The sequence below is a fragment of the Nesoenas mayeri genome (assembly GCF_963082525.1).
Source record: "Nesoenas mayeri genome assembly, chromosome: 2".
Taxonomy (NCBI): Eukaryota; Metazoa; Chordata; class Aves; order Columbiformes; family Columbidae; genus Nesoenas; species Nesoenas mayeri.
Window position 1 is genome coordinate 119,357,980 of NC_137543.1, and position 25,799 is coordinate 119,383,778.

At 42.8% G+C, this 25,799-nt stretch overlaps 1 protein-coding gene across 1 annotated transcript; it reads right to left on the reverse strand.

Annotated features, from left to right (window-relative positions):
- Nucleotides 1-4,039: 4,039 nt before the first annotated feature.
- Nucleotides 4,040-24,513, reverse strand: NOD1 (nucleotide binding oligomerization domain containing 1; the record flags this gene model as incomplete). Its single annotated transcript, XM_080339830.1, has 11 exons — nucleotides 4,040-4,171; nucleotides 7,026-7,109; nucleotides 9,166-9,249; nucleotides 9,863-9,946; nucleotides 12,044-12,127; nucleotides 14,340-14,423; nucleotides 15,975-16,058; nucleotides 17,089-17,172; nucleotides 19,246-21,049; nucleotides 22,277-22,451; nucleotides 24,298-24,513. The coding sequence occupies 11 exons, from the start codon at nucleotides 24,511-24,513 to the stop codon at nucleotides 4,099-4,101; spliced, it is 2,856 nt and encodes a 951-aa protein (XP_080195956.1). The 3' UTR covers nucleotides 4,040-4,098.
- Between the last annotated feature and the right edge of the window lie 1,286 nt (nucleotides 24,514-25,799).

Genomic DNA, 25,799 nt, shown 5'->3' on the forward strand with positions numbered 1-25,799 from the left:
CTTTGTGCACAGCTGCAGCTTTTTGCTGCTAAGATTATTTGTTCCATTAGTTGAAAACTGAGTGGCCCTTGCAGCAACCTCTCCTTCCTCACGGCATGCCCGTCCCTTGCTGCCTTGGCTCTGATGCCTTCGCTCCCAAGTGCAGCCATATATACAATTTTGCAATTTTTCCTTTGCCTTAGGTAAGGGAAGGAAGTGAAGCCCCAGGGAAGCGGGGGTGCGTCTCTCACAGCCTTTCAGCATCGATGCTGCTCCCACAGCATGGATGGGATATTGGGATCCTGCGCTGGCTGTGGTGGAGGACCAAGGGCTGCGAGTTTTGAACTGGAGATGCAGGTCTGACACCCCATTAGTGGCACTAAACCAGGCTCAGAGGAGGATCCTTTCCCAAACTCCTGGCAGTGTGTGACAGCGTGGGGCAGTGCTGTGTTGCAGCTGGAGCATCTTTCTCATGTGGAGAGACTGAGAGAGCTGGGTCTGTTCAACCTGGAGAAGGCTGAGAGGGGATCTCATAAAAGTTTATAATATCTGAAGGGTAGGTGTCAAGAGGATGGGGCCAGATTCCTTTCAGCAGTGCCCAACAATAGGATGAGGGGCAATGGGCACAGGCTGAAGCAAAGGAGGTTCCTTCTAAAAATGAAGAGAAACTTCTTTACTGTGAGGGTGCCAGAGCACTGGCCAGAGAGGTTGTGGAGTCTCCTCTGGAGACATTCAACATCTGTCTGGACACATTCCTGTGCGATCTGCTCTGGGTGAACCTGCTTTAGCAAGTGGGTTGGACTAGATGATCTCCAGAGGTCCCTTCCAACCCCAGCCATTCTGTGATTCTGTGTGTGTGATTCTTTGGGGGCCACTCTGTTATTGGGCACCACCAGCAATCACTCACAGCGTGTACCAGCAAAATGAAAGTGTTGCACCTTGAGCCAGCAAGAGTGTGCCCCTAGCAGCGGATGGAAACACAGTGAGTTGCTCCAGCCAGTGCTGGACACAGCACGGCAGCAGAGTGTGAAACCATCGTGGTTTCCCTCCTGGCCCCTAACTGGGTTGGAACCTGCTGCTGGAAAGTTCTCTCGGGGACAGTGGCAGCTGCGAGTGCCCTTCTCCAGCTGTGGCAGGTCCCCTCTCCTGCCTGCAGCCACAGTTAGTGAGGCTGTCACGGTCCCATTGTGATATAGCCAAGTATCTGCTTGACAGGGCTTCAGCAGAGCCAAAGCACTTGCAGGCAGCCTGTCGGAGTTCTTTAAAAAGCTGTTTATTATCACAGTGGACAAGTGGAAGAAACATAACGCCGCGTACAGAGAAGGTCTTAGCAAATTACAAACAAGTCTTAAAAAAAGTTAGAGTTGTCTCTGAACTTGAGTAAACAAGGCTCTGGCTTCAAGCTGCAAATGCTCTGGCACACTCCACAAATAGTCCAGTAAGACTACGAAGAAAGAACCGCAGCCTGAAATACTGTGCTGATCAACAAGGAAACTCCAGCTGCTCCCAGAGTAGCAACCCCTTTCCCCAGCAGCAGCTTCCCAAAGCTGTGACATGCTGTGGGGCACAGACCCTCTGCCCTGGGCGAGCTGGGAGCAGGATGCTGTGAAACTCCTTGGTTTTGTCAAAGCCAGACTGAGCTGCGCTCAGATCATCAGTCCAGCCTAAATGAGTGCTCGCAGCCCAAAATCACCTCTGCAATGAGTGGCTGTGACTGGCACGGTCACTGGCACCGTCATCGGTGCCAAACTCTGTCCTATGTGGAGCTGGGCTTGATTCTGCCACCACTTAACTCTGAGTTCAGTGGCTGCAGCCCCGTAGATGCTCCTGTCCCTGAACACAATGACCTGGCTGTTAACAGCCGGGCATGTAACAGAATTTGCAACAGGGTTGGGGTTGTTGTCTCGCTCCAAAAGCTGCTCTGGACCAAAAACAAAAGGGGCAGAAGTGTCTGCACTGGAAAGCTTGGAGAGAACTGTCAGGGACACTTAGTACTGCTCTAGCCTACTGGTGAAATGAGGACAGGGGCTGGAGTTTTAAATGATATTTTCTACCAGGTAAATTAGCAAGTAATTCAATTATTAGAGCAAACTGAGAGCACTCTGCCTTTCAACACAGGCAAATGCCACCTCTGGTGAAGGCCCTTCTGCACCAGTGTTTCCTCCCTGCCATGAGGGCAGGGTGGCCAAACAGGAATAACATTTTGATAGTGCACGGTTGTCCGACTTGTTAACATCGCTGAGAAGCCTTTAAATGACTGGCTTTGGCAGATGTTTTCACTGTTGAACTCCAGCTCTTCAGTAACGGTGTTCCCTTTTGCCTCTGTAAACAAATGGCTCAGGTGCAGAGATCATTCACGTGAGTTGACTTTCCCCTGGTACAGGCCAAAAGCCTCAGCTGTCTCCCTGTGAAAAATCAGTGCTGATATCATGGACAGGGAGGCAAAGGCACTCAAAAATAATGAGCACTAAGTTCTTCTTCTTTTTTTTTTTAAAAAAAAAAGAAAAGAAACAAACTATGGGTTTTGTGAAAAGCTGTGACTTTGAAAATGTGTTGGGGAGCTGAAGGGAACAGACAGAATTGGGGCTTGTGAAACATCAGCTATCACCTAGAAATGGAGAAACTCCAACCTACAAAGCAAACCTTCTTTCCTATTTTGCTTTATGAGGCAGATTTGGGAGATGGGAAGGTGAGGGCTCATTGGTTTGGCATTTTAACTGGAGACTTTTCTTCCAGCCTACCAAGGTTTTGTGAGTCAGGCAGCGACTGGAGAATCGTTTCTCCAAGTTTTGCAAGGGTGGTAACACAGAAGAAGGAAAAGGGATCGTGCTTTTCCATTTTAGGTTCCTTGTACACACTGTGGGGTAGAACTTGAGTTTACCTTTATACAGCATGTCTAATTTACACACACACAAAAATATAAATACACCATTCCTTTGCAAACTTTTTTTTTAAGTGCATCTGAAGTTACACTCCCTAAATGCTAATTTGGGGGGGGGGGGAAGATAATGTTTTCTTGCTGGTTTTTATCATTGCTACCTGCCCTTTGCCTTGCTCCTTCCACTAATTCAAGTGCAGAATAAAAGCTTTCCAAGCAAATCTCAATCCTTCTCTGTGCTTACATGTTGCTGGGAGAAGGGATTTCTACTTGTCACAATTGATTTTCAATCATCCTTTCTCCACACTGAGGCTGGGCAACTCACTACTGCTGTATTGCCACCGGCACGGCGTCTCGGCCAAGAGCCAAGGCACTGAACAGCCTGCTAATTAATATTTCACATTTATCTCCAGGCCCCCTCCCCAGAACAAACACCGTGGAAACAGCAGGTAGCAGTTTCTCTCCAGCCCTCGGGAAATTTTCAGCAGAAGTGTTTTCCTGCCAGTTTTATGCTTTTACTGTGATGGCAGTAAGGACTTCTGGTTGTACGAAAGAAAATGTATTGGCTTCAACACAGAAAAAAAGATTATTGAAAGTAATCCGAGCCTGATGTATCCATTTCTCAAAAAAACACAACAACAAAAAAGCCCCAGCATCTACACCACTGCCTGGAGACAGCAGAGAAATAAGGCCTTAATTTCTAGACAGAAGAAGGGTATTAATGGTGAAAACACTGGTACCATGCAACGATTAGAGATGGATTCTGCTCCAAATAAAGCTATGTGTGTTCATTTTAATTTATGAGCAGATAATACTGCGAGCTTGTGGAGTTTGTGCGTCTTGCGCCCTTTCTTGCATAGATATGTGTGTATATATTTATGTATATAAATAAGTTAGAGATTATTTACATCAGTGTACAGAATAAATCTAAACTCAGTTATCAAAATGCATACACCTGCCAGCAGATTTGATCTGTTAACACTTTGCATTTCATCTTCAAAGCCCCAAACAAGCATTAATTATTTACCCAGGCAACTTTCCACTCACCAAAAGGATTACGAAAAACAGGCAGGGGAAGGGGTGGCGCTGAGGGAGTACGGCATGTTCATAAAAAAAGCAGCTAATCACGTTTCCTCTCTCCTGCCATGAGCACTGCAGAATTGCACCTTTATAAACTCCGCAGTCCAAGCCTAGAAGTAACCTTTGTAACATGACACTTGTCAAAATGGGAAAGTCCTCATTCAAAAGCAAACGATGCGTTTGTCGTTTTCAAAAGCTTTGGCCTCTTCTTGGCTTATCAGGTTCCCATTCAAACTGGAGGGGAAAAATAAAAAGGATGTGAAAGTAAGGTAGAGACTGTTGCTTATCCTCTATTTTTCCCAAGGTTTTGGAGCAGAACCACAGCTTTGCAATGCTGTATGAGCCACATGCTTCTCAAAGGGCCACCGTTGGGAACCAGGCCCAGACAGGCCACAGCACAGGTGAGGAATAAGGCAAAAAACAGAAACAAACAAACGACAGAGAAAACAACTGAGCTATCACCTAAACTTCACTGAGCTGAAATCAGTGTTGGATACTCAGCTGTTAGCATTTCAGCAAGCAGCACAGAGCTGACAAAGGTTCTTACCACACAGTGGGTTAGTTTAAAGAAATTTAAAGCCTTCAGAGCATTTTGTGTCTTCCATGACAACATGGGAAATAAACTCTGTTAAGTACTCAGGTATTATTCACGTGAAATGACTTACAGTAACGTTTTCAAGTCTGGCTACATAATCTACGTTGATATTTACACCCCTGAAAATGAGCAACCTAGAAGGTGCAGATTTCAGAATTGCTGAAATCTATTAAACCATTTAGGCTTTTGAAATTATTCAGTTTAATTAACACCCCTGTAACTTCAGGCAAGAATCGAAAGAGATTTCAGTCTGAAGATCCAGAGTGATTTGAATGGGAATTGATGCCCCTTCAGCACAAGAAAGCTGACAGTGCCCTTTGAAAAAAAAAGCATCACTTCCACATCTCCAGAGAACCCACCAGTCAGGTAGTAAGTCATCGTCTTTCTAAGCAAGAATTCAGTGTCCTCTTGCTAAAACAAATATATATATATTTTAAAATAAATTTCATGTTCAATAATGTCACTCCAGTCTTCAAAAAGGGCAAAAAGGAGGACCCGGGTAATTATAGACCGGTCAGCCTCACCTCTGTCCCTGGGAAAGTAATGGAACAGCTTATCCTTGGTGCCATCTCAAGGCATATCAAGGATAAGAGGGTTATTAGGGGCAGTCAGCATGGCTTTACCAAGGGTAAGTCATGCTTGACCAACCTCATAGCCTTTTATGAGAATGTAACAAGGTGGATGGATGATGGCAGAGCAGTGGATGTGGTCTACCTTGACTTCAGTAAAGCCTTTGACACAGTCTCCCAGAGCATCCTCACAGCTAAGTTGAGGAGGTGTGGTCTAGACAACAGAGTAGTGAGGTGGGTTGCAAACTGGCTTAAGGCGAGAAGCCAGAGAGTGGTAGTCAATGGTGCAGAGTCTAGTTGGAGGCCAGTATCTAGTGGAGTGCCTCAGGGGTCAGTACTGGGGCCAATGTTATTCAATATATTCATTAACGATTTAGACGAGGGAATAGAGTGCACTATCAGCAAGTTTGCTGATGACACTAAGCTGAGAGGAGTGGCTGACACGCCAGAAGGCTGTGCTGCCATCCAGTGGGACCTGGACAGGCTGGAGAGTTGGGCAGGGAATAACCTAATGAAATTTAACAAGGGAAAGTGTAGAGTCCTGCATCTGGGCAGGAACAACCCCAGGTCCCAGTATAGGTTGGGAAATTACATATTAGAGAGCAGTGTAGGGGAAAGGGACCTGGGGATCTTGGTGGACAACAGGATGACCATGAGCCAGCACTGTGCCCTTGTGGCCAGGAAGGCCAATGGCATCCTGGGGTGTATTAGAAGGGGGGTGGTTAGTAGATCGAGAGAGGTCCTCCTTCCCCTCTACTCTGCCCTGGTGAGACCACATCTGGAATATTGTGTCCAGTTCTAGGCCCCTCAGTTCAAGAAGGACAGGGAACTGCTGGAGAGAGTCCAGCGCAGGGCAACAAAGATGATTAAGGGAGTGGAGCATCTCCCTTATGAGGAAAGGCTGAGGGAGCTGGGTCTCTTTAGCTTGGAGAAGAGGAGACTGAGGGGTGACCTTATTAATGTTTATAAATATATAAAGGGTGAGTGCCATGAGGATGGAGCCAGACTCTTCTCGGTGGCAAACAATGATAGGACAAGGGGTAATGGGATCAAGCTGGAACACAAGAGGTTCCACTTAAATTTGAGAAAAAACTTCTTCTCAGTAAGGGTGACAGAGCACTGGAACAGGCTGCCCAGAGGGGTTGTGGAGTCTCCTTCTCCGGAGACATTCCAAACCCGCCTGGACATGTTCCTGTGCGACCTCACCTAGGCGTTCCTGCTCCAGCAGGGGGATTAGACTAGATGATCTTTTGAGGTCCCTTCCAATCCTAAACATACTGTGATAATAAAGCAGCGGTGGTAAAAACAGCACAGTCCTATTGACTCCTGAGCTCCTTGAGGTGCGGGAAGGAATGTGGTATTTGGCTTTGTGCCTTACGATGCACACGTGCAACTATGTGTTGCCTACCTGATCTAAAACAAGCAGCTCTTAACAGAAAGTTAACCTTTTTGCAGTTTAGCACTTTCAGTGTGTTTGGAGCACTGCCCAAAGAAAATCCAAGCACAAATACTATGAACCAAATAAGTAATGCTAATTAAATGTAACCATCTCATGCTTGTTGGGATTTAGCTCCTGAAAAGCATGAACATGTTCAGAAATTCAAAGATAAGGACAAGTGAAACTTGGTCTATAAATTTAGGGCCCAGTTCTGCAAACAAACACACACGTTCCGCAAACAAACACACACGTTCCGCAAATCAGTGATACAGACGTGAACTAGCAAAACTGCTTGAGATTCATAACACACAGGGAAGTGTTTCAATAACAGGGAGTTTTTACCTATTTGAAACCCGCAGCTGGAACTACAACCCCTGCCTCACATAAACTTGCTCTGAATTTTTTAGGCTGGAAAGTAGTAATGCCAGAAGTGTTTTAAAGGGAAATAAAGTTTACAAAGTGAGCCTTTGAGGAATAGATCTTTACCAGACTTCTTTAATAGCTGTGTTCTCCTTGAGAGCTTCACTGAGGTACTTCACCCCTTCGGCTGTAATTCGATTCTGGATAAGCCTAAAAAGAAAGCACTTCACGTCAAACTAACACACAAAGTAATTTATATAAGCACACGCACAACCTTGCTGTCAAGCTTGCTATCAAAGAGCAAAGCCGTCTGTTTGCCACAGGATGGTTGTGATTTCTGTCTGTGAGGATGGTACACAGTTCTGGTCAAATGCCACACGTACACTTTAAGAAACAGAGCCCAGAGTATTAGTCTTTTCCTCTAAATCTTGCATGTGGCTGCATTCTGGAGATACTGAGCTTAATTACATAGCTGACACATTTCTCCTAAGAGCCATTTACTACTGGTATGGGATTGAGATATTTGGATTCTGAGACAGACTAACCTCTTAGCTGTTTTCTTATTAAGAACACTGTGAGACGTTTTTAAGTGATGTACAGAAAATTCTGAGTACAGACCCTGTGTAGACCCAGTGTTTTAGCAGTTATGATCTCGAGGTTGCCAAATCCTCCTGTCTTGACTATCATCAGACCAGCAAGATCTTTGAAAAACAAGGCATTGAATTTTACTCTGGTCTGAGCAGGTGCAAGTCCCAGGGAAGCCACCTTAGCAGCTATAAAGTCTGTCTCATCTGAGCTGAGGGAAAAAAATGATAGATCCTCAAGTAGCACAACTGATGAAGCAGCAGGTAATTTACTAACCACTGTAAACCATCCCCCTAGCTAAAAATGAGCAAAGCTCCCTCATCTGCATGAGTTTAAAAACACTCATCAGCCTAGCCTAACTCAATATTTACCTTTCAGCCTACCATAGCTTGCACTGTTCCATGTGACTGGTGGCGTGAATCCCACAGGATTCAGGATGAGGCTGAAAATCTGAATGAATTGAAGGCTCTCTTAGGGAGGGAAGAAAGAAAGGAATGAAGGAGGCATTCCCATCAAAGGACTTTCCACACTTGGTAAATGAATCAAAATGCAAAGGGATCCAGTAGATGCTTTCAGCTACCGGAAAGAGATTTTAATTTTGCCTCAACTATCTGTATAGGTCACTACTTTCTGGAGGTATCCACTGGTATAACCAACAAAGTATGATATAAATATGTCTGCTGGCAGAAACCCTCGGACAACACTGAGCCATGGTAAAGACATGCATCTAGATTACTGCGCCTTTGTTCGTTGGGGAAATTTTTAGCATGAATTCAAACCAAACTGCTCAGTGAAATATATCTGCAGCTGTGCAAAAAGAAATCAAGCCCTCCTCCTCTCTTTTTATATTCAGGGTGATGGGCACCAGACCTTCTATTTGCTTTCAAAAGCAGCTACAAGTACTTGGCAACCTCTGACAACCAGCTTGCTTCCTAAGGGGAGGGAACTAGGATGAATACAGCAGGGGATGCTGGAGTCTGGTTAGCAAAGCCTTCATAAAGGGACTCCATTGATTATGTTATCTTGGTCACTTGGAATTAATGGGTGGCTATTTGTTTCACAGCCCACATCTGCCTGACTCCATCCACTAACAAATTCTTGTGAACCTCTGGGTTACAACAGGCAATGTTGTGTTTTCTTGGAGGTTTAACAAGTCTCTTTGTGATAGCTAGAAATAATCCCTGGTTTCCCGGGGATTTATGTCTTATAGATGAGTGTCTTACATGAGTGAAAGCGCTAGCCCTACAAGAAAACATCGGGCAAAGGGGACGTATTTAAGCATCTGTCATGTAGGTTCTTGGCTGAAGAGTGAGAGTTGAGCTTGCTACTTTCATAGTGTGATGACAGATAGTAAGAATCATAGTAAGGTTATTCTATTCTAGCTGTCTGCTTATATTTTTTTTTAAACTTTCATGTTTGAAGCCAGTACTGTTCCCCTAAGGAGAAATCAGTAGTTCAAAAGTTACCAGGACACACAAACAGCTTCAGGTTCTCCCTGTATGAAAGCAGGTTCAAAACACTAGACAGCAGCTTTATTAACTTTCCATTAGAACTGTCTACAACCAGTTAGCTGCATCCAGACTACGCACAGAAAGCTTACTGTGACCTACATAGACTTGGAAGGTGAAGCTTTAATGCAGCGACTGCCAAAGAGCCTGCGCCTCTGTGGAATGTAACTCACCATAAATGCACCAGTTTCTTGTTGACCTTCAGCATCTCTGCAAAACTCATTGCTGCCTCATCATCCAGCTCGTTTTTAGTCAACCTAAGTGAGAGAGAAAATGTTCACTTAGGATGTTGTGATTGTTTTTCAGCCTCCTGTTTTTCCAGCTTGTCTGTGACTTAGCTTTAGACAGCCAAAGGGGGATGTGCTGTTCCTGCCCTGAGCAATTTCTAAAGGCTGGACACAAAGAGATACTGAAGAGAAGCCCTGGAGGTAAAAGAGACAAGAGTATCAGATCTTTATTTCTCAGAGCAATGTTCTAATTATACTTTTTTAGTGTCTAAAAGGTGGATGAAGTATAATGGAAAAAGAGAGGTAGAGACAACACTGAAAAGGTGCAAAAACTGGGGACAAAGAACTTGACTCTAGATGATGGAAGTGAGAGAAGATGGGGAAAGCACAATGGAGGGAACAGAGCAAAGCATGACACTGGGACACTGGAATGTGTCCTGAAGGACACGTGCTCCTGATCCATTACTCCAGTCCAGATTTTTCCAAAGGGATATAGCTTATAGCTCGCTGGTAGTGAAAGCAAAGGAAATGAGGGGAGGGAGAGAAGGAGGAGGGGAGAGTAGGAAGTGATGGGATTGGAAGAAATAAAATTAGGTTGTGGCTTTCTCTGGAGAAAGGAGAAGTAGACCACAGTGTCAATTACCAGAATATTCTCACGGAGTTGTTGTGTTGCATAGCTTCAGCAATACTCTTGCCTCCCTCTGTCGTGATGCCATTGAATGCCAGACTGCAAAGTAAAGACACAAACGTGTAAGAAACAGCCAGAATCACTTGACCAATCACTGCCAAATACTAGTGAATATCCTGGATGATCTGTTTCCCAGTTCTACGGTTCAGCATTCTGGGCATTTCAAAGGCTCACATACTTCACAAACCAGCAAGCTCCTACAACTTTTACAAGTGAGAACAGTTCACAGGCTGCAGTCTGAGTGCAGGTCTGTCACACAGGCCACAAGATTTGCTGTCAGTGAGTTGTACTATTGGGACTGACAGCAACGTTGCACCCTGTGATTTTTAAAGTCAAGGCTTTTAACAAGGACAAAGTGGTGTGCTTAGCAGTACACAGGTTTTTACAAGCATTTGTCATCCCAAGTCCCTGTACAAACTGGGCACTTTGTCCTTTAAGTCCTTCAGGCACCTGAGTAACTCATTCTTCATCCAAACACAACACCTTCTGTTGTCTATGGAGAGATGAGCTTCTAAATGCATGTGTTCCATTACAAACCACAAACATTTCTTAGTCTGCCCTTCATTCTTTGAATAGACATTGGCAAAATCATCCAGTTCAAGTTATGCTCCAGGCTTTCGGAGTTCAAAAAGCATCTTCTCCCCTCAAAAGCCAGGCTGGAGCCTGGTCTCAAAAAAAGGTAGAAAGGGAGATCACGTAGGGTAATGACACAAATATGCATTAGCACGAGTCCCTCCTAGCTTCAGCTGAAACTAGATATTCTCGGTCCATCACGATTGGCCCTGAAAATGGCAAATATGCTGAAGTAAACTAATGTAGTAGGGACTGTCTTCCCTCAGTCTTCACATAGAGCTACTGCTGGTGCTGTGAATTCAAATAATGAAGCAACATTAACCAGTGGAAGATAAAAATGAACTCAAGTGCAAGTACACTGCAGAGCAGAAGATTCATCCTGCACAGATGCCAGCAAAACCCAGCCCTAGCCAGCACAGTTACTCCTTATTTTTGCAAGCACATTCATCCGCATATCTGTTCCCATCCGAGAATCCCAGTTTGAAATGTTTTCTTTCAAGTCTGATGCATCTGGATGGGTTCTGCAATTACAGGAAGACGGCTATTTCAGATAGCTTTTAAGTTTAAATATAACTAGGTCACTGCACCTGTTCGTTCAGCTTTTAATTTTTTAAGCCTGGCTATCCGCTTGCAGAAAGGAGGACAAGGCAACAGCTCTGAAATCCCTGGATCTGAAGTGGCAGCAATAAGCTCCCCAGAGATTCCCAAACTCCAAGCACTGTATTTCTAAAGAAACTAGTGCCATGTGCCACCTCGTGGGGAAACCCAGGAGCCTTGTCTGCTCCTTCACTGTGGAGGCCCATGGAAACGGGAGACAAATCAAAAGGATCACCATGAACCCAGTGTTCCAGCTGTGTGGAGGGACACCAGAACAGCAGCAGTCACCACAGTAAGTATCTTTAAATCCCTAGCCAGCATTTAAAAGTGTGGCAGGGGATGGGCTATTTTATATTGCTGGCTTCTCCCTGTGCTGTGCTACCAGCTTCACCCATGCCAGGGCTTCCAGAAGGCCAGTTTGAGATTAATCACTGAACTCCAGTGAGAACTACATCTCATTAGCACTGAAGTGGTGTAGCTCCACGGGGGTACAGGAAGAGCCTGAAATTAAGAATGCCTCAGTCCCTACCCAAACAGTTTCTCACCTAAAAATTACTTTGGTAAAAGCTGCCGTACCTTTGCAACAGAAACTGTTTTAACATTGACCTCATTCAGAGCCCAATTCTGTGACAGCTGGTATGTCCTTCTGCTAACGCTCCCAGATCAAAATGGCACCCACTGACCATGTGCTTTCACAAATGCCAGCAACTGTGCAGCATGAGGGGAGGAGGAGGTGCAGACAGAGGAAAGGATGCCAGCCTTGCAATATTTTTAACTTGCACAATGGCTGCACAGGGCTTTTTGTTTCAATCTGGCCTCTTCCTCGCATCAGGAGCCTGTTAGATATGAAGACTGCAATACCAGATGGTGATTCCAAATTAATGCTTGGTGGGAAAAGTCATCGCTTCGAAGCATGATGGGAAATCCAGCACTACACTGAGCTGCCCAGCTCTGCTGGTGTTTTACCTCACATTTGTCAACGTGGGGTGGTTCCTCAGGGCCTGTGCAAACGCCTTTGCTCCTTCATCTCCAACGTGATTACCCCACATCCTGGTGAAGAGAAGAAACCAGGAGATAATCAGGTATGCTGCCGTCCTGCCCCTTGGCATTGCATTTTCCCTTTTTCTCTTCCCTCCCATCCCACTCAAGTTTTTCAGGCTTGCGAGAAAACTGGCAGGTACCCTCCCTGCTGAGCCAGGCGTGTTCCACTCCCTGCACACCACCCCATCAGCTTCCGCTGACTCACCAGTACCCTAAGGCCACAGCACAGAAGCAGCTCTAGGAGACAGCCTGCTGCAGCAGGGGTGCTTCTGGGATCACCTTCATAGAATCATAGAATAGTTTGGGCTGCAAGGGAACTTCAAAGGTCATGTAGTCTAATCCCCCTGCCATGAGCAGGGACATCTTCAACTAGATCAGGTTGCTCAGAGCCCCGTCCAGCCTGGCCTTGAATGTCTCCAGAGATGGGGGACTGAGCAAACCCTCTGTGGCCCTGTACCCTTATGGGGTAAGGGAGTCTTGTGAGTACAGTGGGCTGCCATGAGAAATGAACACACAAAGTCCTAAACCTGATCATTTTCTTGCTCAGCGTTTCCTTCTCATACTCCTGCCAGAGTTCTCCTGGGCACAGACTGGCCTTTACACAGTGCAAAGTACATGTTTTGGGCAAGACTCCTCATATGCACAACTGCACCGGGACACGCACCCAAATGGGTGAGTCTCTGAAGTGAACTGCGCTACAAGCTCCCCTTCTCCTTCAGAATCGTCTGGCAAAAGAGTTACGATTCCTTCAGTGTTACACCCAAGTGGTATCTCCTCCCTCTCCAGCTGCCAAGAGAAAGAGCAAAATCTCACAGGGACAGTAGGACCCTGGATTCTTCCACACATTTGTAAGGAATAGCATTAATTTTTCCAACAGTAAAACAACCCTTGGTAACAGAAAGGGTTAGGAGAAGGTAATATGGTAAAAGCTGCAGAGATTTGATCAACATTTAATAGCAGTATCTGGTCAAATCTTTTCTATGCAGTCCAACCACTTTGAAAATTCACCCTATATTATAAGGCCTGAAAGCGCCTCTGTTGAGGTATAAGGTGTTTTTGTTTTTTTACAGGGATCACGGCTTGATGACTCAGAGCCACACTCAGCTTGATGGGTAATTAGTTGGCAGCTCTTTTAAAATCAATTGAGCTTTGTGGTATCTAAACACATGCACTTCCAGTAAGTTCCCTAAAATTTCCTTGTCCTTCAGTCCCAGTGCAGTTTGTTATGTAAATGCTGAATATATCTGTTCAAACATTTCTGCCCAAGCTATCCTAAATCCATTTGGAGTGATTATTTCCTCCAGAGGAGAAAATAGGAGTACTTCAGTGAAATTACAGCAAGTACAGCACAGCAGGCCCAGCAATATGACAATGGGAGTGTTCAAGCTGTTGCCTGTATGTGTGCAATGTTGTAGAACAACAAAATTAAAGGCCAAAAATCTAATTGTTCAAATCCGATTTTCATATTTCAGGGTTACTGAATGGCCAAACAGAGGTTTTAATTCTGTGTATTTGAGTATTAGATTCTGAGAAAAATGTTCTTCTGTAGAGTGGAAAGAGAATCTGGCATTTGCTAGAGGGAAGGAAAAAAAAGAAAAGTAATATAAACCTCTCAAATTTAGCATTACTCCTGAGAAAGAGGACAAGAGTTAAAGTTTACAGTACATTCAGACCTCTCTCCAATAATAGCAGACTCTCCACTTTGGGACAGACTAGAGGGAAGGATGATGGGAATTCCTTCATATCCTCCCAGGCTGCAACTTTATCAGGAATTTATGCAGAACGTTTGACAATTATAACAATGACACTCAATAACTGGGTACACTGCCAACAGTCATAAAACCACCCAGACTTTTAAAAATGACCAAATATCTCTAGAGCAGCTGTGTTGCCATAAGGAAAGTGGCTGTCTTTACATACTGTCCTCATTAATTTGCCTGTCCTTCAAGGTTCTCTCAGAACAGGGAAAAAAGAAACAAACCAAAAGCAGAAACAACAAACCCCAAACAAACATTGTGTGAACTGGAGAAGAATAAAGCAGCCCTCCTTTTCACTCCGAGTCAAAAATGCGGCTATGCTCCTGCATCAGTTTGTTCTAATGCCGCCACAAGGAGGAATGGCAGAAGAAAAGAAGGTAAGACTGAAAGAAGGAATCTTAAGGGATTTACAGATGCCTTGACAAGCCCAAGCCCTGAGCTCTGCTCCTTAGCACTGAACTTACCCAATTTCAAACATTGTCTTGCTCTTCTGGATGGCCTGGGCAAGGCATTTCCCTCCTTCGCTTGTTATTTTGTTTGCTCCTATTCTGCACAAAATACATGAATTGATGAGGTAGGTCACTTACAACAGTACAGCTATTAGAACACAAGCTCTGAAAGGGATACAAGTATTTAAGGCTAATTAACTCTGGGGGGTAGCTACACTTATCAAAGATTAACCTAGAGTAAAAAAATACTGCAGGCACATTACCTTTGACCAAAAGACACAATTTTTGTTGTCTTTTACATATCTTGCATGTCAGGCCCTCAAATCATAAATATTACTGTAGAGTCTTGGGTTTGGTGCTCGGTATGTCAGAAATGAGCTTTAGGAACTGATCCTCAAGACAAGAACCCCCTGCCTAGTTTTTAATCCAGTTCAGTCAGCAGTTGCTACAGAATACATTAATTACATGTAGCTTGTTTCACAAAGCCACAGGGAACAGAATATTTCTTGGTTATGTGGCTCCAGAGGAGACTGCAGCTGATAAGCACAGATTGTAATAATTTCAGGTCTTTCTGTCCTGAGCACAGGCTATGGGTGGTGGCACAGGCCAGTGCAGCAGCAAGTGTCCTTGGCTGGCACTCTACAGAAGACCTTTTGGTTTTTTGGCCTAAGTGGGGATACCAAACGGCTGGAGTTGAAGGAAGAGGTAAGTCTCTATTGCATAAGTTGATGTAAAGAACAAACAAAAACCAAAACCCCTCAACCCACTACATTTACATAAAGTAAAGCTGGCTTGTTTGATTGACTTCAGACACATGAATATGCACTCTATCTCAAAATAATCTCTGGGGTTACTATGCAGCCTGAAAGTAACTATCTTTCAACAGGCTTTTTTGTGAAAGTCAGATTAAATAAGCAAAGTCCGGTGTCACAGCAGTGAAAGAACCAGAGTGCTCCTGGGTTTCAAAATTCTGTAAATATTTTAAGTGGGAAGGATGTGGCTAGTGTGGAGTTTCAGGGGAAGTTAGTGGTAGAAAAAGAACCCAAGAGTCCCTGGCTGCTGGTTGCTAAATTAATACCAGCAGCTGACATAGCTGTAGTTACCTCTATTTTCTGCTATGGTCACAATTAAACCATTGGTTAATGATCTACCTTTATGTAAAACCAGTGTTGTGCATGGCCAGACACTCTTGTCCAGGGAAGTTCCAGGAATTAAAGGGAACAACCCACTGACTGAATCTGGACAATTCCAGAACTATGACACCAGCACAGCATGACTCCAATGACTTGTAAAAGACAAGATATGAAAAAGCTTGGTACTAAATCTATGTGAATTCACCTATTGCAAGAGACAGCAAGGTTCAGGTACCACTTAAGCCTCACTCAGGTGCTCAGACTGGATTTAGGTAAAGAACAGGTCTTATGCTCTCCTTTTGCTTACTACTATATTCCAGTAAAGACTATGGATTCAAGAGTTTCACCTGCTGCCATTCACTGCTAGAAAAAAAAGAATATACAACTGCAAACTAAGCTATATTTTATATGAAACATAGTTTTTGTCTTTTTTTTTTTTTTTGCATTCTCCCTCCTATTTCAAGTTGCTTTACCTTAATAAGGATACTGTAGGGAAGAAAAAAAAAATCCAACATACTTAACATATTCAAGGCTTGAACACTCTTCAATTAGTTTTGCAACATACTTGGCTCCAACATCAGTGATTTGGTTGTTGTATAAGCTTAAAGAAAATTCACATTGGTAAAAATAGGTTATTTCTGCTGTTACTTTAATATTTACAGCCTGAATATTTTATAAAGCGTGCATAGCATCTATCTTTTTTTTGTATGGCTTTGTACATATTCATAGCTTCTGTATTTCTATTTTGATATACAATTCATATTATGAATGGCTAGACATAAAATTCAAGGAGACAAAAAAAAATTATATATATATTTTTTTAATAAATGGTCTCTCCAAGCAAACAAAGCTTCCCTTTATTCCTGTGTTAGTACAGAAATAATATCGCCAGAAGAGAAGTCAGAAAACACCAGAAGAATGTATTTTTGGTCTTTTAAAAGTTATATAATCCTGTTGCAAATATTACTGAAGATCAGATACCTGAGCAGATGTATTTACATTAGGGCACTGGAGGAAGGAGACGATCCTTGGTATTCATGTTCACTTCTCAAAAAGTCATTTTTGTGTAGCTACTTAACCAAGAGCTGGAAGTCAGAGCGAACATGCTTTCCAGCTTTAACTTGATTAAGAGGCAATTAAGGTCTTAAAGAAATTGGTACCACAAAGATGACACTTGAAACTATATGTTTCTGGTACTAGTCTCCACAGAGCCATATGTGCTATGCATAGTTGAAATAAACCATTTTACAGCAGAGAAAGCAGGAAGCTCTAGCTATAAAGCGCACAATCTCTTGCTCGCAGTCTCTCTCCCTATTCCACTGCCCGCAGAAGGCTTTAGGTATAAAATCAGCATGCCCACACAGTTCAGTAACCTGACAGTGGTCAGCACTGCGTCACAGGAGAGCGTGATGTCAGTGGAGGCCACCCTGTGAGGTGGTGCAAGGGAATTTCTGGTCCTTTTCCCAGTGACCTGTTACAGGACAGCAGCTGAATCATTTCTGACATGAAATGCTGCTTTGCTTATGTTCAATAAATGAAGAGGTAAGTGTGGTTTCCACCTCACCTTTGCTGTGTCAGTACTGTCAGCATTGCAGTTTTATGTTCTAGTATCAATATATAGTGGTACATACCCCAAGTAAGTCACAGTTTGGTACTTGGAGAGTTCTTCATACAAGATCCTTACTCCGTGATCTGTGACTTGATTTACACTAAGCCTGGAATGAAGGCAAATAAAATAAAGTTTGAATCAATATAGATTACAAGTGTTCATCATCAACGAGTTAATGAATGACTGGAGTTGTGTGCACTTTCCTCTGATATTTTAACAGGTCCTTAAGCCACATATTAAAAGCCATTAAGGGAAATGTAAGGTCAGTTTCATACAGCTCACTTCAAAAACCATGGAAAAGAAAAAGCCCCAAATCTCCACGGTAATGCTCTAGAAGCTGTTCACAGAACCGAAAACAATAAAATGTAGTCAGTCAGAAATCAGAGACAAACACCTCATCCTCCTCCTGTACTTACTGTGAATGCAGAAAGAAATTCTGCTTGACACCCTAGCAAAAGCAAGCTTTCCAAACAACTCTTCTTGCAACCTGCTCTCTGAGTACCTAGGGAAAGCCAGGCATCTTGAAAGCCACAACACATTCAGGCTCCACTGAATAAAGGTTGTGAAAAGCCCTTGCCAGGAAATAGAACTGCAGTCCCATGAGTGCGCTAGAGGTTTCTAATTTTATTGTCCCAACTAGACACAAACCAAATCAACATCAGTCATTCACAGAATAAAAATACTTCTTTTAACCGTTGTTTTGGTGGGTGGTTTTTAGTTTGGTTGGGTTTTTTTTAATTTCTCAAGCTTTTTCACCTTGCCTAAACGGACAGGTTCTCAGTGAAGCATTCCAGTTCTGATAAATCACATTTTCTGGGTAAAGCTGTCCCTGTGAAAACATTTTGACCAGCTTTAGTTTCTACACAAGCTCTGAAGCTGAACATTCATTGCTAAGAGTCCCTTATCACCAACAGCCTCCCTGACTCTTGCTAATTAGTAACTTGGCCACTTTGCAATGCACTAGCAGAGAGGAGAAATCAGAACCAATTTCTACAGATGAGAACAGTCGTCTTCTTTGAAAGGGATGGTTAAGCTGTTAGAAACAACATCTCCTGACCTGCAGAAATTGGTTGTTAGAAATCAAAGTCCTAGCATCAGAAAAGCCACAAAGGAAAAAAAAAAAAAAGGCAACCTAACAGACTGGTTTGGTGCTGGGGATGGTGTTAAGATCACGCTCTGTATGGCACAATCATATGACAGGGATAAGGAGTGAAAGTCTGACCCTTTCCTCTTTGGTTTGTCTTACATACTTATGCATTGCCCCCCAGAGTTTACTTATTGCTTTCTCTTGGAAGGTCAGTTGATTTGCAACTAACCGGAAAAAACAAGCATCACTTGCTTTGATTTAGTCCTAGAGGAAAACCAGGCAGAGCACAGACAACCAGGAGGAATAAATCCATTTATTAAAAAAAACCCCAAAATCTCATGAGGCTGAAGCAGCTTTAAAAAAAGATAACTGAAGTTCTTGTTTTTGTGCACCTAAGTGTTTGGACAAATAAGATACAGCTACATGGCACAACCTCAAAGGGCTGGAGGTAGAACAACATGGCCTGTGATGTGAGAGATGGAGTTAGTTCTCCCTGATCACACCAAGCCACGTCCTCCCTCCACATCACCTCGGGGAAACACCACATCTAAAGACTTCAACTATATCCTTTCATGGAGTACTACATGTTCGCTTTTGTTTTGTGGAGTAAGACATCTTGGCAGGATATAAAAGCAAGAAATTCAGAGCTTTTGATCAAGAGTTATTTTGAATAGTAGATCCTCTCTTACCCTGTATGACCAAGGGCAGAGATAGGCTCAGGCAATCTTCAGATAATGGAGGAAGCACTTCTGTTTCCTTTCTTTTCCCTTAAGCACTTTCTCCCATAAAAATCCTCTTCTGAGATTTTGAGACTGAGTTAACTAGACCTACAGGTTTGAACAGTCCTGGCTTCTAAGGAGCCAGGAGAAGTCCTTCTAAGGACTTCTTATCACCCTTTACACTTGGGTTTCCAAATTCACAGCTTGTCCCTGCTCCTGTGACTGGCAGAACAAAGATTTCAGAAGATCTGAAACTAATTTCTAGCAGCAGTAAGAATCTCATCTTTCTCCACTTTCAAGATCAGTTCCTCCAGCTCAGCAGTATGTGGAACAGACCAAGGATAAGCAAGGACCTGCTTGCTCGAACTCCTACCTGATCACTGCAAGCTTGCTGAAACAAGGTAGCAGCTCTTTTACTCCATAGTCATTGATGTTGTTGTTGTCCAAATCCAGAGCCAGGTGCTTTTGAAAGTGATGCATGACAAAGGAGATAGCACTGCAGTCAGCAGAGCTGGCATTGCAGTATGTGAGCTTGATGTAGTTGGCGTGCATACGTTTGGCAGCCAACTTCCCCACTTTCTCGTTCTGAGTCTCGTAAAGGCACCTCAGCATCCAAACAAAGTTAGGCTGGACCTGGAGCTGGTTGTAGTTTTGAAGCCTGGATCGAGTAAGGCCTTTCAGGTGGGATTTCATGCTCTCCCCGAGGTATGTGATGAGAGTCCTTCTCTTCCTCTTAATGACTGTAGGCAAAACTAAATGTCTGAAGAGCTTCTGCTTTGATCTAGAAAGCAGGCCACAAAGAAACAGGTTGGTAAAATGAAAGTGTTCATTATTCCGGAAAGGATCCTTCCCTGCTATTTGTTTCTTCAACCAAGGAATGGGAAGGCAAGTAGGCTGGGCAGTCTCAGTGGAAGAACATTCATTGAAAAAATGAAGTAATTCCTTGGCACCCACTTTTTCCTCCATCACCAGAAACAAAGCTGTGAAAAAAGACTGAAGGGTTAAGTGCAAGAACTCGTAAGTGGACTGATTGTCACAACCACTGTAACCTTTAACTGTCCTGAGAAAGCCCAATTGCAAATCTTCTTCAGAGATGCTTGCTGATGAGACCTCCTCCTGCTCAAAGACAAAGGAAGAGTTCTCCATTCCTTTACGTGCCATTTTACCCAAAGCTAGAAGAGTTTCCTTTCTTGATTTGAACATCTCTGCTTGGCTCCTGGTGTTGTTCTTCAGCAAACTTGTTTTCAGAGATCGGTTCAGATGGACTTCAATCATGAGCAAAAATACATCTGTCAATGTGACAGAACAGGCTGGAAGCTCATGGCTGTCAAACATGGAATGGAAGTGTTCATAGCATTTAAAGATAATCCAACAAAATAAAGGCACCGAACACAAACTGCAGAGAAAGGGGTTAGCTTCCAACTGGTTCAATACCAGGGTTTGTTGCCCCATATCTTTGAAAAACATGGTAGTGTACTGCTTCAGGTTATTGCTGGAGAAACCACGGAGCAACACTTTCTTTCTAACGATGTTTCTTTGGATCTCAGTTCCTGTCCTCGCTGTAAGAATTTTCTTGGATCCCTTAAGCAGCTTTCCTCTGAGAAGGCTTACCAGCAGCACCAGGGGGTGGATGGCTTCATGTGGTGAACACATCTCAGGAACACTACTGAGATCAAAGTTGGAATAGATCTCATCGAAGCCATCAAACGTGAAAAGAACTGTATGAGGGAATTGTAGGATGTAATGGAACACCTCTGTGGGGTCCTGGTCTGGGTAGCAATTATATTTGAAGAGTAGGTCTTTCAAACATATGACTTCATCTTCCTTAAAACAACTAAACATCCTGCATCGGAAACGGAAGAAAAATTTGGCCCCTATGTCCAATTCCTTTTTGGCCCAAAGGCTTTGTATCTTTTGCAGCAAGATGGATTTTCCAATTCCTGCATCACCAAAGACATAAATAGTCTCTCCATCTTCATTGATTACTCCAACTGCATCATCAAAAAGGGCTTCTAATTGACACACTTTGCCTAGGCTGTCATTGGTAAAACTGATCAGCTCCATAATGCTGTCAGAGTAGATTTCTTCAAGCAGCATCTCTTCCCTCTGAGCATACGACGTAACAAACTTGCAGTCCCGTCCCAATTCATATCTGAGTTTCTGGCAATACCTGCTAACTAAAAAGACAGCGAACTATTATTAAAAAGACTATTACTAAAAAACCTATGCATACGATGACCTACCTCTTTGGAACTGAGAGGGGGTAATAAATTTTTAAAAATATTATCTAAAATTGGTTCTTTGGCAGATCACTTCTATCGATTTGTGCTGCCATCATCACTCTCCTGGCAAATTCAGGTGCTAATGAAAGAGGTAATGTGTGAGCCACCGTTTCCTGAAAGCCAGTACTGACACTGCACTGCTTTAAGGGGCTGCTATCTTTCACCTGAGACTCGAAGCCAAGCCTCTGACTTTTTCTTAAAGACTCTTTTAGTCTCTGCAAAGGCAGAGGTTGGTGGTCACTGATTAGCTTTGGCAACTGTCTTTTCAGTATATTTATATTCTACCTGCATTTTCTATCAGATGGGTGGTTATTCCTTCCTAACTTGTTTGGTAATTGTTATTATTCTAAATAGGAGGCATGTATTTTACAAACTGGGTGCCACGCACCTCAAGATGATGACCAAAAAAAAAGAGAGAGTCTCAGTTATTGTGCAACATTTGCTTGTGTTTTTAGTGCAAAAGAAACTTTCCTTCACATGGGGCAAACTATTGATTGTATTTATATAATAGGAAGAAACCTCTCAAGAAGAAAACATTTATTTCTGCAATACTTAAACTGACTTTTAGTGTAACTCATCATTTATTATCATAGAATGATTCAGGTTGGAAGGCACTTCAGAAGGTGTCTGGTCCAACCTCCTTCTCAGAACAGGGTCATTTATGAGATCCGATGAGGTTACTCAAGGCTTTATCTAGTTGGATCTTGAAAACGTCCAAGTATGGAGACTGCACAGCCTCTCTGGGCAACCTGCCTCATTGCTTGACTGTCCTCAGCATGAAATGATGGCTATTTCATTGCCAAAACATCCCAGTGTTGCTAATAAATTGTAGAAGAGGCCTAGAAAATACTACAGCTGGCACAAGATAGTTATGCCATTATGCTGTATATCCACAAACGCAGAAAGAGCGTGACGTTAGCAAACCAGGATGTAATATATCAACCACTGTTGTGTTAGATGGTCTGCCTTTTAATTATCTGGCTGCCACTGCTATCAGGCACAGCATGTGCACATTTATTTTCCCTGGCTGTGCCTAGACTCTCTTATCCTAACATCACCTGGTTAGAGCTTTCTACACAGCAGAGCAGTTCTAAGGAAAGGGATATAGATGCATGACCTCACCTGGATCTGTATTTACCACAGGTTTACTACAAATACTCTCTGAAGGCTTGTAACCTATTTCATCCAGCCAAGGCTGAAGTTCGTAGTAAGCATCAGTGACTTTCTGCAGCACAAGGATGAAATATTCTGAGACTTCTTCTCCCTTGCTCTGAACCAAGTCTAGAATTTTGCGAACCTGAAAAAACACCACATGAAAGATCATTGATATACAGCAATTTATCATAGTTACTTACACTTGTAGACTGCTTTAGGATCCTTTTTGGGCTGGAGTAGGGCCCCAATATCAAAACTGATGCTTCAAAAATGAATTAAAAATCTAGCTCTGAATTTGAACCACCACAAAACCAACATTATGTTTGTATTTGGATGTTGCAAGAAAGTTGGATCTGCAAGTTAAGGTTTGAAACAAAACAGATAAATACTGTTCCTCAATATGGAACCCAAAGGTTTTCCTTAGCCTGGCTAAATAGTAATTTTAAATCCCATGCTGTTTAAAATAAAAAAGAAAGGGGTGGTTTCTTAGTGCCCTAAATTCACCCTCTGATTTGTAAATATTCCAGTCACATTTAGATTTACTTCAGGATCCAGCCAGATCCAGAGCGGGGTAGACAGAATCTCTCTTTCTGGATCTTAATGCAGATCCAAAAAACTACAACTCTTCCTTTTATCACTGCAGCTTCCCTCTGCACAACAGACTCGTTGCCTGAAACTTTTACTAAAACTAATGGCTACCAGGCAGTGGCTGGAGCAGTTCAAGACTGTTATCTCTAAGGACAAAATCTGATCTCTGTGCAACCAGTACAGGGCAACCCTAGTACAAAACCCTCTGCAAGACAGAGCAGTCATTTAGAGGCCTGTTTTGAATGTTTGGATACTGTTCTTGCTATAAATGAATGAAGAATTCAGTTCTACACCAGACAAAGGTTTCTAGAGACTGTGATCTCTTGTGAGCTTAAAGCAGGGTGAGGTACATACAGCAGAGCAAAAACATGGTATTTTTTTGACAATTTGTATGCTCTAAAAAGCAATTTCATGCCTTTCAGAGAAGCTCCCACAGAGTCCAGTTCACTTACTATTGTGGCCTGCTCCCTGTCTCTGCTTAGACTCCTGATGCACAGCCTCCCCCTCAGCTTTGTTACAACAATCATCCACATTATGCTGAACAATAAGAAATGGAGATGAACATAGAGCATGCATTTATTCTGCTCTGACCCTATGCACAGAGTGAGCACTGTTTTACCATTTCAATTTGCCAGCAAGAATTACTATTTTATGAAAATCTGCACTGTTAGTGAAGTCCAAGGTCCCTGAATTTTTTATGGTTTGCCTGCCTCTAACTGTGACACCATTCTGAAGCTGCATGACCTGTTGGTCAGAGAAACAGATCAGGAGTTTGTTTTAAGTCACAATGCAAAAGAGCAACTGTGTCAATGTGATAATTTTCTAGGAAATTATTTTTGCTACTGATGTTCAAAGATAAATCAAAACTAGAAATGTGTCAGGATACATCAATTTTCCATACAAACAGTTACAATGTACATAGGTCTTTAAAGAGAAGGGAAGGTGTGCACATGGACAACACACAATCATTAACTTCTAAAATAAAATCTCATTTCTGTCTCTCCTCCTGTAAAGCAGGATGATGAGTCCCACAGCATCCTGAAGTGGCTTTTCCTTGCGATACTCTGCACAAAAAGGAAGGCTTGTGTATAGCAAGCTGCACACAAACAGCCACTGTGGTCACCTCTTTATCAGAGGAAAAAGCTGCAGCTGGGGGGACAGAACAACAATTATCACCCTGCTCATTCTTACAGCTACCAACTGGCATTACAAGCCGTGCCAGATGTGCTGTGAAGAGATGAGCTGGAGACACTTGTCCAGAAGAAACCAGGTGGGGAAGCTCTGAAGTAACAAAGATTGGAAAACACACTAGATGTAAAATTGCCTGATAAGCCCACAACCTTAGTGGTAAATTAAAAATAACAAAAAGCTTACACTGGCTAGTGGAATAAAAAGAATACCTTATCTGCTTGAGTTGGAAATTGGACAACAATCTCTGCATCTTCAGTGGAGAAGTAGTCATTCTTAATCAAGTTGTCAATCAAACACTGCGTGTTTCGGATTCTACTGACCAGAAGTTCTCGGTGCACTTTCAGCAAAGCAATGAAGGATGGAGGACTTGCTCCTGGAGCTTTTTTCACAGAAATCTCTGGGTTAGCACAAAGCTGGCCTTCCATAGTTGAGATAGCAAGAAGATGCTCTGCCAAGCCTCATCTTTGACAAACTCTTCATTTACAGTGAGGAATCAGCTTGGAGTTATCATCAGGGAAACAAATAATCTGTCCTTCACGTTACTGAGCCTGTAAAAAGTAATTGTATGGAAGAACCTCAATTTAAACCTCATCCTATGCAGATATATCCTTCAATTAGCCATCAAATAATTCTTCTAAACTCTGCATAATATCATGTCCAACTTTATTCAGGAGTTTCTTCCTCAGGTACATCCATTTATTTGTTCAGGTTTTGGAAAAAAATACCTACAGCAGGCAGTTTCCCCTCTGTACCAGTACTTTACTGTAGCTTGCCTCAGACAACACCACTGGCATCTGTTTTATTAATTTCTTGTTCTCAGTGTACAATTTAATATTTTTTGTTATCTTTTCATGTTTCAATAGCCAAAGAAGGTCATCTATCCAAACGTATCTGGACAAGGAAATAAACAGAATAAAATTATATTTCATAGCAATTGATTTTGTAGAATTAATTACAGTAGCAACTCACTTTGCTTTTTCTTTGTTACAACATGTGTATAAAGTGCTGCCAATACAATGACTGTTCCTATAAGCAAAGCCTTGTGAACTCTGAGACAATTTTAGCTGAACTAGAAAAAAGCATTTAGCTTCAGGGCAGCAGGTTTGAGAGGCAGTAGTGAGACTGTGGAAAAAACACTGATCAGATGTTTCTGTTAAGAAAGCCAAGAGTAAAATGCTGCTAAAAGTGAAAATGCTGCTGTAGGTTTCAGAGCTAATATGCCACTGATGGGCACAGAGCACTTCTCAACTCCTAAAGCTATTGGTTCAGACAGCGTGCAAAACAGGGAAAATATTATTGCATTGGTTTAATTTGGTCAATCTTATAAAATTCAAGTGAGTAGCCATGAAAGTTAAACATATGGTTTTTCAGAATCTGAGAAATAACAATGTTACAGAAAGGACTGAAATAAGTGATTGTTAATATACAAGATCCCATCTCCAGTGATTCGCAAAAAGAAAAATCTGGACCTCTCCTTGTGCAGGAATTGCACAGAGTAACCGAATTCACAGACTCTTTCCCCGTATGATGAACTAGGCCTGAAGATGGCATCGCAATTAATATTAATCACTGGATTTGGCATCCAACCCACCTCCATCTTCATAAAGGGAGGAGATTGCACCCAATACAGCTTCTAATTAAGATATCAATGTAAAGCCTGTGCGAACACGTAGGTTCAAATGCCTGATCTCAGCCCCTGTATATACAAGCA